This window comes from Oryzias latipes, chromosome 15 (assembly GCF_053564925.1).
Source record: "Oryzias latipes strain Hd-rR chromosome 15, Olatipes_Hd-rR_3.1".
In the NCBI taxonomy this organism is placed as follows: Eukaryota; Metazoa; Chordata; class Actinopteri; order Beloniformes; family Adrianichthyidae; genus Oryzias; species Oryzias latipes.
The window spans coordinates 18,459,419-18,476,757 of NC_136251.1; the positions used below are offsets into that span (position 1 = coordinate 18,459,419).

The 17,339-nt window shown below is 39.1% G+C and overlaps 3 protein-coding genes across 5 annotated transcripts in view; 1 reads left to right on the plus strand and 2 right to left on the minus strand.

Annotated features, from left to right (window-relative positions):
• camkmt (calmodulin-lysine N-methyltransferase) overlaps window positions 1-1,308 on the minus strand; it is a 109,035-nt gene extending 107,727 nt beyond the window's left edge. Inside the window, exon 1 of one of the 3 annotated variants that reach the window (XM_004077290.5) lies at window positions 812-1,308. In XM_004077290.5, coding sequence (XP_004077338.1) covers window positions 812-958 — 147 coding nt within the window. In that variant the 5' untranslated portion in view covers window positions 959-1,308. The remainder of the gene's footprint in view (window positions 1-811) is intronic. The other 2 variants (XM_078931873.1, XM_020709441.3) reach the window with 2 other exon arrangements.
• On the plus strand, window positions 1,279-10,061 carry prepl (prolyl endopeptidase like). Its single transcript, XM_011484305.4, has 15 exons — window positions 1,279-1,607; window positions 2,051-2,173; window positions 2,430-2,496; window positions 2,648-2,819; window positions 2,913-2,995; window positions 3,097-3,223; window positions 3,302-3,518; window positions 3,804-3,995; window positions 4,116-4,328; window positions 4,466-4,641; window positions 4,876-5,092; window positions 5,258-5,407; window positions 5,555-5,681; window positions 7,819-7,901; window positions 9,023-10,061. Exons 1-15 carry the CDS (start codon window positions 1,476-1,478, stop codon window positions 9,098-9,100), a joined length of 2,157 nt encoding a protein of 718 aa, XP_011482607.1. The 5' UTR covers window positions 1,279-1,475; the 3' UTR covers window positions 9,101-10,061.
• Window positions 9,218-17,156, minus strand: slc3a1 (solute carrier family 3 member 1). The gene is made up of 10 exons (XM_023963142.2): window positions 15,559-17,156; window positions 13,753-13,932; window positions 13,513-13,655; window positions 13,276-13,401; window positions 12,900-13,019; window positions 11,071-11,195; window positions 10,402-10,603; window positions 10,105-10,287; window positions 9,858-9,983; window positions 9,218-9,760 (listed from the first exon to the last, which is right to left on the minus strand). Exons 1-10 carry the CDS (start codon window positions 15,974-15,976, stop codon window positions 9,329-9,331), a joined length of 2,055 nt encoding a protein of 684 aa, XP_023818910.1. The 5' UTR covers window positions 15,977-17,156; the 3' UTR covers window positions 9,218-9,328.
• Between the last annotated feature and the right edge of the window lie 183 nt (window positions 17,157-17,339).

Below are 17,339 nucleotides of genomic sequence, written 5' to 3' on the forward strand. Positions count from 1 at the left end.
AATCTCCCTGCCTTTTTTAACCATCTAAGTTTCACTGTATCAAATAATAATGACATAACAAATATTTTTTCATGTTGTTACATCTGTCTTTTTTTTATTTGTGCGAGTTAAATAGAGGATCTAATAGAAGGACAAACATCTTTGAAAATTGTTAAATCAATATAGATTCACTGAAGTCTTTAAATGAAAAAAATACTAAACAACATGGGAAAATATTTGTAAATTGAAGAGCAGTTGTTATTCCCATTTAATCCATAATTTGTATCATGCAAACCTCAAGAGGAGCAAATCCTGTTCACAATTACAACTGTTCATTCAAAGATTTTTGTTTACCCAATCAGATCAGATTCAACACAATCACACAAAGTTGTCCAACAGTACCTTTTTGGTACTGAACAGCACATCTCTGGGCTTTTTTTGTAGCTACAGCACAGAAAGGGACTTAGACTTGATGTCTGGGATTTTAAATTAAACTTATTGTTTGAGGTTTGCACAAAATTGCTTCCTGTTGTTTTATCTGCAGGATTATATTACTGTGTCGGGTCTAAAAATAAAAGCCCTCTTTTTTACATTACTTTTACATTGGAAACACCATTTTGTGTCTCAATAAATTGTTTTAAGCAGTTTATTGACAATTTTTGACATTAAATTATTCGTTTTGACTGCAAATTTTAAGACAAAGACACAGAAAAAGACTTGACTTGATCATAAAAGCAAATACTTCAAACTCAAAAAAGGACCTGTGAGCATTCCTGGGCTGCAGAGATAAAATGTTTAAAATCAGGTTTATTGGGTGAAAACAATAACACACCTGTCTGAGCAGAGTCCACCTGGCACGAGCAACATCGTTAGCATCACAGGTTTCCGCCCTCGCCGAGCAGGTATCTGCATTTGTGCTTTTTCTCCTCAAAGGTGAAGCCGGCTTTCTTTTTTCTGCTGTGGTACAATTCCTTTCCATCGTATGAAAACGCTCGAACGGAGATATGTCTATTACCAAATCCTAAAGTACGGTGTGTTCACAGTTTCGACATTTATGTGATACAAAAATATATATACAAACATTTATTTTAGAACCGCTGGAACAAAAAAAAATAGGCAGCAGGTTCGGCTTCACCTGTTACACCCTCTTGAAGCACGCTACTTCCGTACACTTCTGCTTGTCCAGACATTGTAGTAGATTGCCGAAGTCACTGCGTCGGATTTTCAGTTTCACCGAATCGAGCGTGGATGCGGGTTCGATTGTTTTTGTCTAGTTTTAACCTGATTACGTCAGCGAGCAGGCTTTGCGTTGCACATGTGCAGGAAAGTGAATATTAGCTTCAAAATAACATTTTATCTTTAATATAAGACCAAATGTTAGGTTTACAGCAACAATTCAAACACTTAATGTTAAAATACGAAACAATTTTTTCCAACAAAAATGTAAACATTTGTTAGACACAGGCTTGCTATCAAAACTAGTTTATAGGTAAACGATGGTCGGTTTGTCGTCTCTGATGGGCTCGTCAGGTCGTTTCTTTAAACGTTCTTGGGGACAAATTGCGGAGTTTACTTTTTGTAAACTAAAAACGCGGATGATCGGATTTGCGCAACGATCCTGCTCATCGGTCAGTGACAATCACAATGTATTTGTTCCCTCAGCTGGTGTATTGTTTACTTCAATTTAAACCTGCTGGTTACTATAACTGACTGTTGACAGGGTTTTAAAACAAGATTAAAAGTATTGGTTGACTAATTTAATATTTATTGCAACACTGATTCTGAAAACTTCTCATGATATGAATGCTTTCCATTATTTTTAGTTTTAGGGCACTTTTTAGTGAAAACATCAGATATTTATTTTAAACATCTGTGATAAATTTACATTTTTCTTTTTGTGGATGTAATGAACAAGGTGAACAATCCTCTTTTTTTTCTTTGTTGTCTGCTTGTCACCATGGTGTTTGTGGATCAATACTGAGGCATAAAACAAGCATCATAACAACAAGTGCCATCACAGCTGAAACTCAGGCTTGCTCTCCATTCATTTCCAAATCTGATTTTATTCTAGGAACCTTCATCAGCTGAATATTTCAGTCACAGCACTGAGAAATACAGAGATTTACAAGGCTATTTTACCAGAAGACTGAAGGAAAAGTACCACCAATTTTCCCACATACCACAGTACTCAGTGGTAAGTTCGGTTGTTTACTCTGGATCTCAGCTAAATCTTGTGGTTTTGAATGTTAAAAAAAATTATAATTCAAAGAAATATAAATGATTTGGTTGGTTTTGGTTCCTGTTGGGAAGGAACCCAAAATTAACCTTTTATTGTGTAAAGATCGGTTTACTTTCTTTGTGAAATGACTGATAGAATTTAAAAGGCTTTACCTTAAATTAGCAAAAGTCCCCTTTTTATTTTTATTTTGTTGTTGTTTCTCGTCTTCCAGGTCTGTGGACATGATTATGATTATTTCACCCAGAATGATGGCATCCACAGAATACAAAAGAAAGGCAGTAAGCAGAAAACCTAACTTTATCATAGTTATTTGTTTAGAAACTCTGCAGCAGAAATATTTTAGTGCAACATTAATGAAATTGAAATATCCGTTCCCATTTTTTGCTGCTATCTATGTTACTCATATATTTTTTGATGCATGTGTTATAGATGTGCCAGTTCCAGAGCAAGTACTGGATATAAAGGAAACATTAGGAGGGGAAGATCAGATGCAAACAGAGAGGAGGCAGAAGTTTCAGTGGACAGTGCAGAGGATGCGTCTGTCCCCTCAGGAAAAGCACCTTGCAGCTTCACTGAAATGCAGCCACGGACAGAATATGAGGTAAGGAAACATGGAGTTTGTTTGCATTTAAGAATGTTGATAGTTTTATGCCATAAGTTAACAAGTAAACCATTTTGCTGTGATTGATAACAGGTTTGTGGTTGTGAGACTTAAAAAAAGGAATCTTCCGAGTACCCAACATATCATAGCCACACTAGAAAGAGTCTGCAGTTTTGGTAACTATTTTTTAAATATTATGCATTTTTAAAAATGTAAGTTTGACTATTAGATTCAATTATATAGTTCAGTTTTCTTGTTTTTACTTGCACCGGTAAAGAGTGGGCTACAGACGACGTCCTATTTTACACCACCATGGAAGGCCTGCGTTCCAGAGCTGTATTTCGTCTGGACGTGACGTCCAGCGGAAACAGGATTACCTGTGTGTACGAGGAAGCTGAGCCTGAGTATGCATGAACAACATGGCATTAAAATCACATTTGAATTCCAAGAATGATTATTTCAAACTCCAAATTTCCCCCCAGTGTGTTTGTTGAAGTTGCTCTGTCAAGAAACCGCCAAATCCTGACCATAAACTGCAGCAGCAGGAGCAAGTCAGAGGTGCTTCTATGTGACGTGAAAAATTCCCAGTTAGAGCCTGTTGTTGTTCAGCCTCGCCAGCAGGACCTGCTGTTTTTCCTGGAGCATTGGAAAAGATGGCTCATTATACTGGCAAACACAGGACCAGGACAGGAATATCAGGTACGCTAGTGTTTTGAGAGTAAACCCCATCGTTTTTCCCCCAAAAAAATGTGATTATTAAACAAAAAAATGTAAAAATGTTTGGAATAAATGATTTTTTCTTTGTGAAAGTAAACCCGGGTAAGTTACTCATACATTTTTAGCATTTGACAGCATTTTAACAAAAGTAGAGAAGAACTGTCAGTTAAAAAAATCATTCCAGCTCTGTGAGGATTTTACAGTCTCTCATAAAATATTATATTTTGCTTTTATGTTCTATCTTCATATTTGCTTTTTAATCACTAGGTGTTGCAGGCCCCTGTGTCAGAGCCATCCATGGCCTCCTGGGTCCCTATATTTGTCCCCGACCCTGGGACTGTAATCAAAGATATGGAAGTGATTGGAGACCACTGTGTGCTGATTGCAACAACATCAACCAATGAACTGATTCTGATTGTGGTACCACTGACCCATCCCAAAGAAGCATATGTGGTACAGGTCAGTATGGGATGGAAGGATACATTATAGGAAAAATAAAGTCTTATTGTTCTTTATTTATGCTGCTTAATATATCTTTTATTTTGCATATTTTACTTTTATGTCTACACTCGTGTTTAGCTCCCTTCCTGGGTCTGTGCCATTGAAACCAAGAAACCTGGCATGGCGGAGGAACAACAAAACGTTTTGGAATTCCTGGTTTCATCTCCAGTCCAGCCTCCAGTGTCCTGCTGTCTGCATCCTGACAACAGGCTGCTTTTATCAGGCAGGGATGGCTCCAGTACAAAGAAACAAGCCAAGTATTTCACCACTCGCCTGGAGGTCTGCAGCCCAGTGAGTTAGCTGTACCCTAAGAAACACAGTGAAGCAGTCTGCAAACAGTTTCACCGAATGTCAAAAGCAGATTAAATCTATCAATAATAATACCAATCATTTGATCCCTCAAAGATACTCTTTTCCATGTCATGTAGGATGGCACATTGGTACCAGTGACACTCCTTCATGCTGTGCCTGTGAAGGGTTTGAGCAAAGCTCCTTTGCTGGTTCACGTCTATGGAGCTTATGGCCGGGATCTTAACATGGAATTCTGCCCAGGAAAAAGGCTGCTTTTGGAACACGGCTGGGCTTTGGCCTACTGCCACATCAGGTAGTGGGCCACTTCTCCAGCTACTATAAAACTACAAAGAGCATTTACTGATAACAATTTCTAACATTATTTGGATTCAATGTAGCTGAAAGTGTGATATCATTGCTATATAGTGTGCTGGAGGGCATAACATTTTGAGATCTGAGAGTGACTGTTAGTCTGTCTTTCAGCAGAATATTTCAGATATGTTTAATGCAACTCTGGTTGTCTTTATTATTATTCTGTTGTTTTTAGAGGTGGAGGTGAGCGTGGTCTCTCCTGGCACAGACAGGCACGTGTGGAAGGGAAGCTGAAGGGGGTGGAGGATCTCCAAACCTGTCTGCATCACCTTTTCTCTTTAGGGGTCTCTGCTCCTTCACTTACAGCCCTAACAGCCCACAGTGCTGGAGCCGTGCCGGTGGGAGCTCTGTGCAACAGAGACCCACACTTGATGCAGGCTGTCCTGCTGCAGGTAAGATGCTGAGCTGCCTGCTTGCTTGTTGGAGGATGTTTTTTTTAAGAATCATAAACAGCACTAAGCTTCTTTATAAAATAATAGATGTCCATGTTTTGAAAGTAGAATTTGTCAATTTTTTGCACTTTTTAAAAACATTTGACGTTTCTCTTCCATTCTTAGGCTCCTTTTCTGGATGTTTTAGGGTCTATGGAGAATCTCGACTTGCCTTTAACTTTAGAAGATAGAGATGAATGGGGGGACGCAGTGGGAAACGTAAAGCACAGACAGCTTCTTGCTTCCTATTGTCCTCTTCAAAATATTACTCCTCAGGTTTGTACACAGAAAAATACCAATTTATTTTTGTTATATGTCTTGTTTGTACATTTGTTTGCGTGCCGTGCCAGATCTAAAACTAATCTAAAAAATTAATTTAAAATGCAGATTTGCTTTACAACATTTTTTTTTTTTGTGTGACAGCACTATCCATCCATGCTGCTAACAACTTACAGGGAGGATCCCAGAATTCCCCTTGCTGGTGTCCTCAAATACACAGATCTGCTGAAAAAAGCCATAGGCACACACATTAGCAGCAATCCAAAGCCAGGTATGTCCACGCTCCACATATTGAGTCATCCATAGTCGACTTTTCAGATGTTTGAGCCAAGTCAAGACAAGAGGTGCTTGAGGTTCAGTCTAAAGTAAATTGCCCGTCTGTCCTGGGGGAGGATCCCTCCTTCATGTGGACACCCCTGAGGTTTCTTCGTTTTTTCCGGATTCCGTTTTTTTAGGAGTTTTTCGTTACCCCGAAGGGGGTCTAAGTGTAGGGGTGCCAGTTTAGTTTAGTCTGTTTAGTTAAACTTTAGTAGTTTCTTATTGAATTCTATTCATTTATGATCGTTTTGATTGTATGTTTACTTTACAAATACCGGTACAAAGCCCACTGAGACAACTGTTGTTGGGAATTTGGGCTATACAAATAAAATTGAATTGAATTTAAATTGAATTAAAGCTTTTCCAATCAGTAGTGTTTTCAAGGCTCTGGTTGTGTCTGAATTCCTTCACTACTCACTACATAGTGCACTATATAGTGCGTTCGCCATTTTGTTGTGCTGTCCCAATCCACAATTCCAAAATAGCGTGCCCTAGAAATTTCCCAGAAGTCTCTGCGAAAAACCAGCATGCATAATGACCACTAGATTGTCGAATATATAGACCACAATGCTTTGCATTTGAACAATTTTTGCAAAGAAAATGTATTTACATGTATTTTTTAAATAAAATAACATTTCAATCTTCAGAAGGCAGTGGTGAGCGTGGTGTCCGAATTTCTTTTAAAATCCAATGCGCTACATAGTCCCGCACTATAAAGTTTTTTAGTAGGGATTAGGGTGGGAATTCGGACACAACCATGTTCTTTCCTGCTGTTGCTCCACTGCATTTTTAATTAACGTGTTACTTTTCAGCACCCTTTCAATTAAAAAAAAAAATTAAGTAAAGTTTCTCCTTATCTTTAGGTTACACACATCCAAATGAATAAAATCAACATATGTGAAAAGAAGGCAGATACATGAATTTCACATTCTGAAATAAACTTTTTGAAGTTAAAGTCCCACTCTAATCACATTTTGATCTTTTCTAAAAGCTTTCCCAGTGGTCTTTTAACTATAAATATGCATTTGTTTTGTCACCTCCTGATTCACAAGGATTTGAAAAAAGAAATGCTCAGAAATGCAATTGTTAGCTTAATTTTCTTTATTCATGTCCTCAATCATGAGAAAAATGCTACAAGAACAATTTTGATCAGAGTGGGTCTTGAGTACAGCTGATTTAGATGCACATTTTGATCATCTGGAAGAAGGTATCACCTGCTGAGCGTCTCTGTGTGAAGTACATCAAATACTGCAAAAAAAAAAAGGTCTAGGCAGAATTGTGTGCATTCCCAAGACAGTATTTTACAAAACTGTTGTTTAGTTGAATTCCAGCTGGAACATCCAGCTCAGCATGGGTTTCACGTTTTATTCTGGATATGTTGCCTGCATTGGTAGAGGTTCTAATAGTACAGGGTCAGCTCCTAATAGTGGTGTCAGTGTGCATGTGGGAGAGGCAGCGCTAACAGATGCACTGAATGCGTCTCAGAAATATAGCATAGGTCACCTTATGGTAAAGCCTGTGTGCGTTAGAGCGTCCGCTAATTGCTCTCATTTCCCCAGGCGTTTTCCCACCCTCTCTTATAATCTTCCTTCACCACTTTGGAGGTGCTCCTCATTTACACTCCTCTTTCTCTCCCTATTTTGAATACACACATTATCTCTGTGTGCTTCACAGTCTCTCGCCTCTGTTGTTCATTACACTCTCTGAGTGTGTGCATGTGTGCAAAACTCTCCTGATCTGTCTCCGTCTATTCTCCAGAGTCTTGATAAAGTGCTGATGGCATAGACACATCCAGCTGGGTGGGCAGGTCCATTAGCATGGTAAAAAGATAGTGTATCAGAGCAGGAGATTAGACACACAAACTGGGACCTGTCAAGGTCAAGGCCGCTCTTGTGAAACAGTTCAAGCCGTAGAGACGAGGGTTTGAGCAAGTGTGGTATCAGATAGGGGAATTAAGGAAAAGGAGACTAAAGCAGAGTTGGCTAAAAGGAGATTTGTGTGTAGGCTATAGGAAGAACGTTTGAAGTATCTAAAAGAAATCTTCTTTTGTGTTCTTTCATGTTGCCTTCCTTTTTTGTCTCTTTCTTTAGAACGTGCACCAAACATAGTCTTAAATGTCCAACCAGGAGCAAATCACCTCGGACCAGAAGATTATGAGCAGATGCTGATGGAGGTAAGAAATTCTCAAGACTGTAAACAGACTGTAGATAAGTGAGATTTTATGAAGCCATAACCTCTTGACTTTGTGATTGAAGTTTGAAAATGAAAGAAAATGAAGTTAGGTGCAGTTCATGAAGTAACCACTAGGGGCTGGTTTTCCATCCAGCCATCCATCCGTTTTCCAAACCCACTGAATGCCTTTCTGGGTCACGGGGCTGCTGGGACCCATCCCAGCTACTGTTGGGACCAGGGCCCCATAACCACTCACACCTAGGGACAGCATGTTTTTGATCTGTGGGAGGAAGCCGGAGAAAACCCACACATGCATGAGGAGAACATGCAAACTCCACACAGTAAGGTCGCAGCTAGGATTCAAACCGGGGCCTTCTTGCTGTGAGGCGAGAATGCTAACCACCACACCCCCTTGCAACCCTTTGATGATTGTATATTACACCAAATAGGAAAAATGCAAAGCTTTTCACGTCTTTAGTCAGACCTTCTTTTTGGAAAAACTGGTGCATTTTTCAGATATTCTGATGAGCCTGCAAAGTTTTGAATGTACTTATCAAAAATGAGTCCTTAAACCCATTAAATGTAATATATTTAATGGTCTTCATTTATAAACTTGTCTACTGAACAACCTTGTTTGCCAAATGTCTATACCTATACATTAAACTGTTCCGTTTATATTACTTAAACCACATAATTTGTAATAGAAGTAGGAACTAACCATTACCAAAGCTGTGGTCACACAACAGATGGGCTGACATTGATGGACAGATCCTCAGAAGTATAATTCAGAGTGAATTTAAGATGGTTTGGGTTAGAATAAAGTTCATGCCAGTATGACAGAAATAGGCATTCATTCTGTTAGAAGTGGCTTTAAAAGGTAGTAAAAAGTTTTTAGAATCCCTCATTTTTATAAAAACGTATTTTCTAAAAAGTTGCAAATATTTTCAATTTAAAAGTAGCGTTTCATTCAACCAAATCTTAAAGAATATTTCAAGCTTTTCCACCCGGTAGAGTTGGCAATGTGTGTATGTTAAGTTTACTATAGTCATATTTTACTTTTTCTGCCCAAATTTATCAAAGTTCATGTCTCTGATATTTTTTTCTTCTTATTTCTGCAAACAGGAAGCGCTCAAGCTTGCATTTCTGTACACAGAATTAGGCCTGGATCGTCCACTGCTCTCACGCAAAAGGAAAAGATAGCCACGATGTCAAGAACCAGTTGGCTATAAAAACCAAACATCTGTCATTACAGCCAGAACAAGACATAATCCAACAAAAATCGGTGACAAGCCTGTTGAAAAACAGATGACATCGGTAGCAAATGCTTGTGCAACTTTATTCTTCACTGTATTCCAGGGAACATGAATTTTTGAACTACTGGTATTTGAATCAAGTTTGAGAATAACTGACGACAGCTGTTCATTTATTTTAGCATTTATAAAGAATCCCAACGGTGTCCAGGTAGCAGGCTTTCTCAGAGACATAGCATTCTGTGGCATGACTGGGATGAAAGCGAGTGTAGGTGGAGTATCGAATCACCAAACCCTCTCCGGCTTCTGTCTGGATGCCAGACTTCTGAAAGACTTTTCCATTGTTGATGGAGTTGGTGCTCATCAGTACCTTCAGCTGGTCCGGCAGCTCACGAACAGAGGACAAATCTGTTGTGGCAGATTGTTTACCAAAGTTAAGCACCATAAGGTAAGCCTCTTTGTGACCGTCGAGCTCTCGAAGGTACGAGAAGATGTTTGCATCAGCTTGAACGTAGCAGAACCAGCCTCGCAAAAAGGGAAGCTCTGCCTGCCGCAGGCTGTTCAGAAAGTTATACTGAAACATTGTGGATCCTTCACTGTCCTTTTGGACCTGGATGGAAAGGATTGGAAAGCAGATGTGATCAACAGAAGGCAAATTTAAGCCCGTTCAGGTCAGATGTTTGTTTTGTTCTTAAAAAGCTCCTCACCTCCACATTGACACTTTTGTAATCTGGGTGTACAGGAAGCCACGTGATGTTGGTTAAGTTATTGAAGCCTGTATTCATGTCACTGTTCCACTGCATGGGAGAGCGCTGAGGGTCCCGACTATTGCTCTGCACAGAAAGCACAGTAAACATTTGGCACCCACTCACATAGTCCTTTTCTATATTTTTAATAAAAGCAATCCAAAAGACTGGAGACTTTTGTTTTGTTTAATACTAGCAAAATACTGACCAGGTTATATTTGCCAAAGGGGTCCTGAACCTGGTCTGCTGTGATGTTGATGTTCTCCATGCCGATCTCTTCTCCATAGTAGGTGGTGGGGGTGCCAGGAAGGGTCAGCAGCAGCATGTTGATGACGCGCACATACATCTTACCAGCACTGGAAGCAATTCGGCTCCTGTCATGGTTTCCCACCTGTGTGAGGTTGAGGGAAATACAGGCAGCAGCTAATGAAGCAGGAATAGGAAATCAAAATGAATAGGAATAGTAAATCAGCTGGAAAGCCATTGAAATGTTGGTGCGACTCACCACCCAGTTGGGCCATTTTCCTCTGGGCATGTTGGACATCCAAAGGTCAACTAGATGTTTAGCCCACAAACCGCTGGCGTTTTGAGGCAAGTCCAGCAAGTAGAAGTTAAAGGGGAAGTCACTTTCTTTGACCAGGGGGGTCCCGTAGTACATCATGGTCTTCTCCACCTCTTCATAATCATATGACTCTGTCACCATGAACCTGTGAAACAGAATTACAGCATCAGCGAAAATTTCAACTGTACCTATTTGAAGTGATGGCTGCTGCTGTTTGTAGATTTATCAATTCTACAAAACCTTTTTGAATCAATCATCCATCATCTTAAAACAAAAACAAAAAAACAGCATCTCCAAACCCATCCTCACATTCAGTATGAATAGGATGCTTTGATTTATAACAATAAAATTATAATTTTCAGGAATGCACAATACATGCATCTTTACTTATTTTTATAGGACAATGCATTGCTAGAAAATGAAAATATTCAATAATTATTGACTGAAATTCTGGTAGTTCTTTAATGATAACATTGTAAAGATACAAATTTGCTTGACCAAAGTCCTTTCAGTTAAAGGTTTATTACATTACAGAAAGTTTATTACATTTAAAACGAAATGTTTCCCTCAACCTTTACATTATAGTTAAATGTGATAAATTAGCTGAATTACCTGTATTTTCCAGGCTCGCGACTGTAGGGTTCCATCTCAGCCCTAAACTCACGCAAGATATCATGCAAGCCAACCTGACTTGTGGTGTAATCATGAAAAAGGTCCCACTCAGTTGTTACTTCTTCCTGCAATAAAGCAATATCATCATTTTAAAAAGTCCTGACCTTTTTTAGGTAGGAGTTTGCCTAAATATATAGATAGATAAATATTTAACAGAAACTTAGAGATGTTCAGTGGAAACACACACGTATTTTAAAAGTCACTTTAACCTGCTTTGACATTAGAAACTATTAGCAGACCACAACCTAACAGGTTAAGTGGTTTGGAAGAAAACAACCAAATGCAACAAGTAAAGGTACCCAGAAGTGCAAGCATTTGAGTTTATTAGAATCAAAGATTTTCACTACCCTCCTCTCTGGATTTTGCTCTCTAAAACACAAAAAGTAGGAAAGAGCTGGCAAACAATGACTTTTGTTTTTGCTCCTCCTGAGCTGATGAATTCTCAAGCATGTGAGTCAACACCTTCACCTTTGATCTATCTCATTTGCATGATCCAAACTTTCCTTAAAAACCCAATGAATAGAACTTGGTCCATGTTTTCTGCCCTGTAGTGCATCATCATTCCACCAGGGGCAGGAAAAAGGTTTTCGAAACTTTAGGTTAAGTGTAACTCATCAATTGCTTTTTTTAATGAGTACTTGCTGTATTGAAATCTTTATAATACAGTTAAACAATTAAACAGTTAAACAATTAAACAGTTAAACAATGTTAAAAATAAACTTTGAATCAATGGGAAAATAAAGTACACATGTCAATACTTTTGCATCTTAAACTAGCAATGTTGTGAGGAAAAACTTAACATCAAAGGGTTTAAAAAAACATCTTGATTACAAAAAAATTAGAATGCTTGAAGGGTTAAAGCAACGTGGATAAAACACTGCCATAAAAACATATTTGCACTTGCATGCTTCTTAAAAACCTTTATACTTCAGAATTTAATGAAAGTTCTGTTCCGAGCTTCTCCTTAACAACTTGTAGCCTTTAAATATAGATATGATGCAGAATCAGAGAGTATACCTCTAAGGCAGCGTCCAAGGGTGTGATTCAGTCTCAGTGTTACAGCATTACCCTGCAGTGGTCAGTAATGACTTACTAATCCTCTAAATCCTTTAAAATATGCTTCTTTTGGGCTAATCTTTCCTCTGTGAGAAAAGACCTCATCCTCTGAGGAAAGAAAAATTCTCTTGCCGAGCTTCCAGCCGCTTGTGTCATGAACCCTTTAAATTAACCTTTTTCTCCAAAAGGGGAAAAGTTGAGCCTCTCATTTGAGTCAAAGATAAATATTATCACAAATAGTACAAAATGTCCCACTCTGCTGTTTAGTCTTGCAGCTTTACAGAAAAAAAGCAGCATGTTGTTTCAGTCCCATAGTTCTGCTTCAATCCATTACATTGTTCAAGTGTGGACTTTGACATCTTCATCCAAGTCAACTGAATAAAATGTAATTGTAAACCAGGGTTATTGCAGAGATAGTGAAGAGTTTTGAACTTTGACCAAAGTTTTGATCCGCAAAAACAATTAAAGTTTAACACAAAGAATGTTGGACACACCAGACTTTGGTGTCAAATGTCCATAACAAAATATGGCTACGATAATATCACATAGCCTGAATTGTGACTCGTGTGTTTCATAGGGATTTTGCCTTATAAATATAATTTTCCAAACTCATATCTCAGTGAGCTAAGTCAATGCAAGGCTCAATGTGTTGTTTAATCATTGATGCCTTTGATGTAAAGGAATAGTTGGAAGTTATAAAAGGAGGCGCTCACCGGTGGTTTGTTGGGGTCCACCTGTGGTTCGTCCCGCAGGTGTGTTGCCTCCAGCATGTGCTTCACCGCATCCATCCGGAAACCGTCCACACCTTTCGATAGCCAAAAGTGAATAATATCCTAAAGAGAAATCATTGTTAAAAATGTGCATTAGCAAAACCGTATTTCACCCTGATTTAAATTCAAACAGTAATTTAATAAGGGAATTGAAACAAGTATTAACTCGTCCACTCTGATGTTAAATCTGTTTATTACATATTATTACATCCATGGACAGGAGTTTGGACACCGTGACTGTCTTTCTAAGAGTTCTGCAAAACATTTGCCAGAATGAGTCATTCTCTGAGGTGAGCTTTGGGACTTCAAGTAATCTTACGATGATCTCCTTGCGGACGGCTGGGTTCCTCATGTTCAGGTCTGGTTGCTCCTTGAGGAACTGGTGAAGGTAGCATTGTCCTCTAACTTCGTCATAAGTCCATGACGAGTTTCCAAAAATGCTCACCTGAAGGAAAAAGAGGAGATTATGTCAACAAGACAAACTCCAGCAAAGATCTTTGTTTTTCTCCAACTGGGTCTCAATAGTTCAGTACAGTGCACCAGTGCAAGAACACACCCAGTTATTAGGCTTTTTTGTTGCATTACAGTCAGCCCAGACGTAGTAGTCCTCATAGAGCGGATCTCGGGTCCGACTCAAGTTGAACCAGCGGTGACGGTCACTGGAATGATTAGGAATGAAGTCCATAATCAGCTTCAAACCTGATGGGAACAGAAAAGCCTGAATCCATGCTGCTAATAACAGAACATGCCACCCCACACACATACAGTATATCTTTATTTTCAAGCAAGGACACACCGTTTTTGTGCATTTCTGCCAGAAGCTCCTCGAAGTCCTCCATGGTTCCAAAAAGGGGGTCAACATCTCGGAAATCCTCCACGTCGTAGCCAAAGTCCTTCATAGGAGAGCGGTAGAAGGGACTGATCCAGATCGACTTGATGTTCAGGCTGTGAAAATGATCCAACTTCTCCTTAATTCCTGTGGAGCAGACAGCAGGATGATGGAGGATGCCATCAACTTTTACACAAAGAAACACGTCTTGTTTTATCACCTGTAAAGGTGAAAAACAAGACGGAAACTTAAAATGTAAATGTCCAGTTAGCATTTCTTTATTTACTTTTAAAATATTTTTCTTAATTTAAACCTTTTAAATGCCCACTCTACTCATTTTTGATCTAGGGCTGCAGGATATGAGGAAAACCAGCGATATCAGTGATCAATATTGCGATGACGATATAACTTGCGTTATATGAACAAATAACAAAACAAACAAAAACATCATTTCCATTTTACTGCAACAGATTAAAAATTACATTCCAAATGACCCACATCTACATAGGAGACGAACATCTAACATAAAAGAGCTCCATCCGATTGCTCTATGATGTAAAGGAGTCCATTCGATTGGTAAATTCATTAAGGGATTTGTTTGTTTCATTAAATCCTTCAAGTTGCCATAAGATTGTTTTAGCATATTTAAGGTAACCATTTATTACGATTTTCGCCGTCTTTTGCGATATGCATATTGCACAGCTTGATATTGCGATAACGATAAATTTGCGATATATTGTGCAGGCCTATTTTAATCTATTGTAAAAGCGTTTATAGTGATTTTTTTTTTATTTTAGCCAAATAAAAAGACTAAAAAAAACTTGTCGTTTTCTAGGACATAGTTTCTGCAGAGCTGCAGTAGCTCATTAAAAATTCATCTCTGAGTTGTGGGCGGGACTGTTGGCTAAGTGTAACCCTGCTCACACTTCCCATCATCCTATTTCTTTACATGCTCTCCCTCTAGTTTACAGCCCCTCACGACCCCCACTGTTACTGGTGCAACAAAAATGGTGAGCAATGTCAGATCTATCCAGACATACCGGTTTAAGCCAGATGGCACTCTTTCTTCGGTAGAGGAAAACAAAGACGTACTGGTACATGAATCTATTTGTCTTTTTGATGCATCAGAAGCAGACCACAACCCGAGCAGGAAGCTTGTGGCCCCCGCTGATTGTAGAGCCTACGTCACTGTTGGCTTTTTCTCCACTTTTTCATCTGCTCCTGATTCACAATAGTTGGAAGAAATACTCAGAAATGAAATTTTAAGCTTAATTTTCCTTATTTATGTCTTCCATCATCAGAAAATTACACAAAAGCATTGTTAAAAACAGCCAAAACAAGAATGTCTTTTGTGTGGGTCTTTAAAATTATTTTGAACTCAATAGCATAAGTCATCCCATCATCAGTTTGATTGAATAACTTTGTGTGATTTTTAAAATATTTTTAGAAAATTTTAGTAAAAGTAAGGGCATTTAAAATTCCTTTTGGACTATGATCCCCAACTGTTTATGATATCACTGTGGCTATTGTGAATCACGTGTATATGTGAGTTTCAAGAAATATTTCTACGCAAACTAAATTTCTAGCATTTCAGAACTTTTTTTTTTTCTCTGCTGATTATTGGCATATTTTTGTCTGCTTTCCTGATAACCCACTCTTGTCTTTGGACTGTCAAAGTTAACTTCTCTAGAAAAACTCTTAATTGAAAATAATAAGAATTCGATCTTGATATATTGGCACGTGCTCATCATCATCATGCCTGCAGCCTCCCACCTCTGAGGTCTCCCACTCCGTCCCCGTCAGAGTCCTTGAAGGAGCGCGGGTAGACCTGGTACACCGGGGAGATCTGCCACCAGCCCAGGCACGGCGGCGACAGCGCAATGATGGCGACGGTGACGGCCACCAGCGCCAGCGTGCAGCACACCGTCAGCCAGAACAGGACCTCTCTGGGCACTCGGTACCGGGCCTGGGAGGAGTACAGCAGCAGCACCTCCTTGGGCATCCCCGCGTAGGGCTCCACCTGCGCGTACACCGAGTCGTCAATCTCAGCGGCGGAGTCCTTCCGCTCCACGGCGTCCCGTGGGGAGCTGTGCGGTGGAAAGTCGGTGACGACGTCTGCATCCTGGAAGCCCAGGTTTCGGATGCCGTCCGCCAGCTCCACGGAGCCGCTGTCTTTCCTTATATAACTCATCAAAACCAGGAAAAGATGGAGGGACCGCAGTGGGAGTCAGAGAGAGAACGGTTTGCTCCGGTGCCACCTGTGGAATGCGGGGACCTGTGGAAGTGGAGGTTGGATGGATGGCTGGCTCTGGTTACAGATTAGCATTTCCTGTGGAGCTGCGCGCGCGCTGCGACGCACGAGCTTCATATGTGTGCTACAATGTTCAAATCGACCCAACATCTAAACAAGAGCAACTCATTAGACGAGAATGACCGAAAAAGTCCAAATTTCACAAAGGCATGCTGGGAAATAAGTACAGACTGAGGGGATGGCAAATGCTCAATTTGTACCCCATAAGTTTCATGCCAGAGCATCAAAGATGACTCATTCTTTCATTAAATTAAGCCTTCTAGAGGGAAAATATATTTAAAAGTAATACAAGAAAAGTGTTTTCACTGGGATTTTCACTGAGATTATCCATTTAGTATTGAATGCTCATCATTAAACAGACTTTAAAAACATGATTCGATTTATATCATAACTTGCAGTTGCTGATCAGATTCAGTGTCGTTAATGTTGAATGATCCGACCTAAAATTGATCCAAAACATGTTTTGCCAAAACTTTAACCAGTGTGAATCAGAGAGAAATACCTGGGTACTGAAGAGTACAGGTAAAGTTTTCCAGATTCAATGTATTTAAAGCAAGATAATCAAGTGTAAATTAAATATGTGAACAAACTAGCAAAACATAATTAATAGAAAATCCATTCACATCCTAGTTTGATCAATTTTAGCCCACTGTTTTTCCAGATCCAAATAATCCAAATAATAAACTAAACTAGGCCAAGCCAAAATGCCTTAATTCAAATGGTATTTCCCAAGATCGATAAAATCAGTTTATTTAATTTTAATAAGATTTTATAATGGAATAGGTCAATTTGATCAACAACTTGCTTCAGACAAATCAATCTAGTTGGTTCATAGGAATAGAAATCAATAAATCGATTATATTAATTAATAAACCCCTTCCCTTTTAAAAATACAGACTACACAAGTAGTGGGGCTTTTTTTTGGGAAACCTTTTACCACTCTCCTGGTACAGAACATTCTCCTGCTTCATTCTGTACAAAAGGTAAACTGTCTTAGGAACAGAACATCTCGACTGAAAAGCAATGATTGCATAAAGGCATGCTCATTCCAATACTAAAAAAGAAACAAGCATTTCATCTCAAGGTGATGTTTCACCGACGTTTTCCAAAAAAAAAATGTCCAAACCACAATAGCATGCTGGGAAATGAGTATAAAAGTGGGTGACAAATGCTCAAACCTGTACCTCTGAGTTCATGTCATAACATTAAAGTTGACTCATTCTTTTGTCTAAAAAAAAAAAAG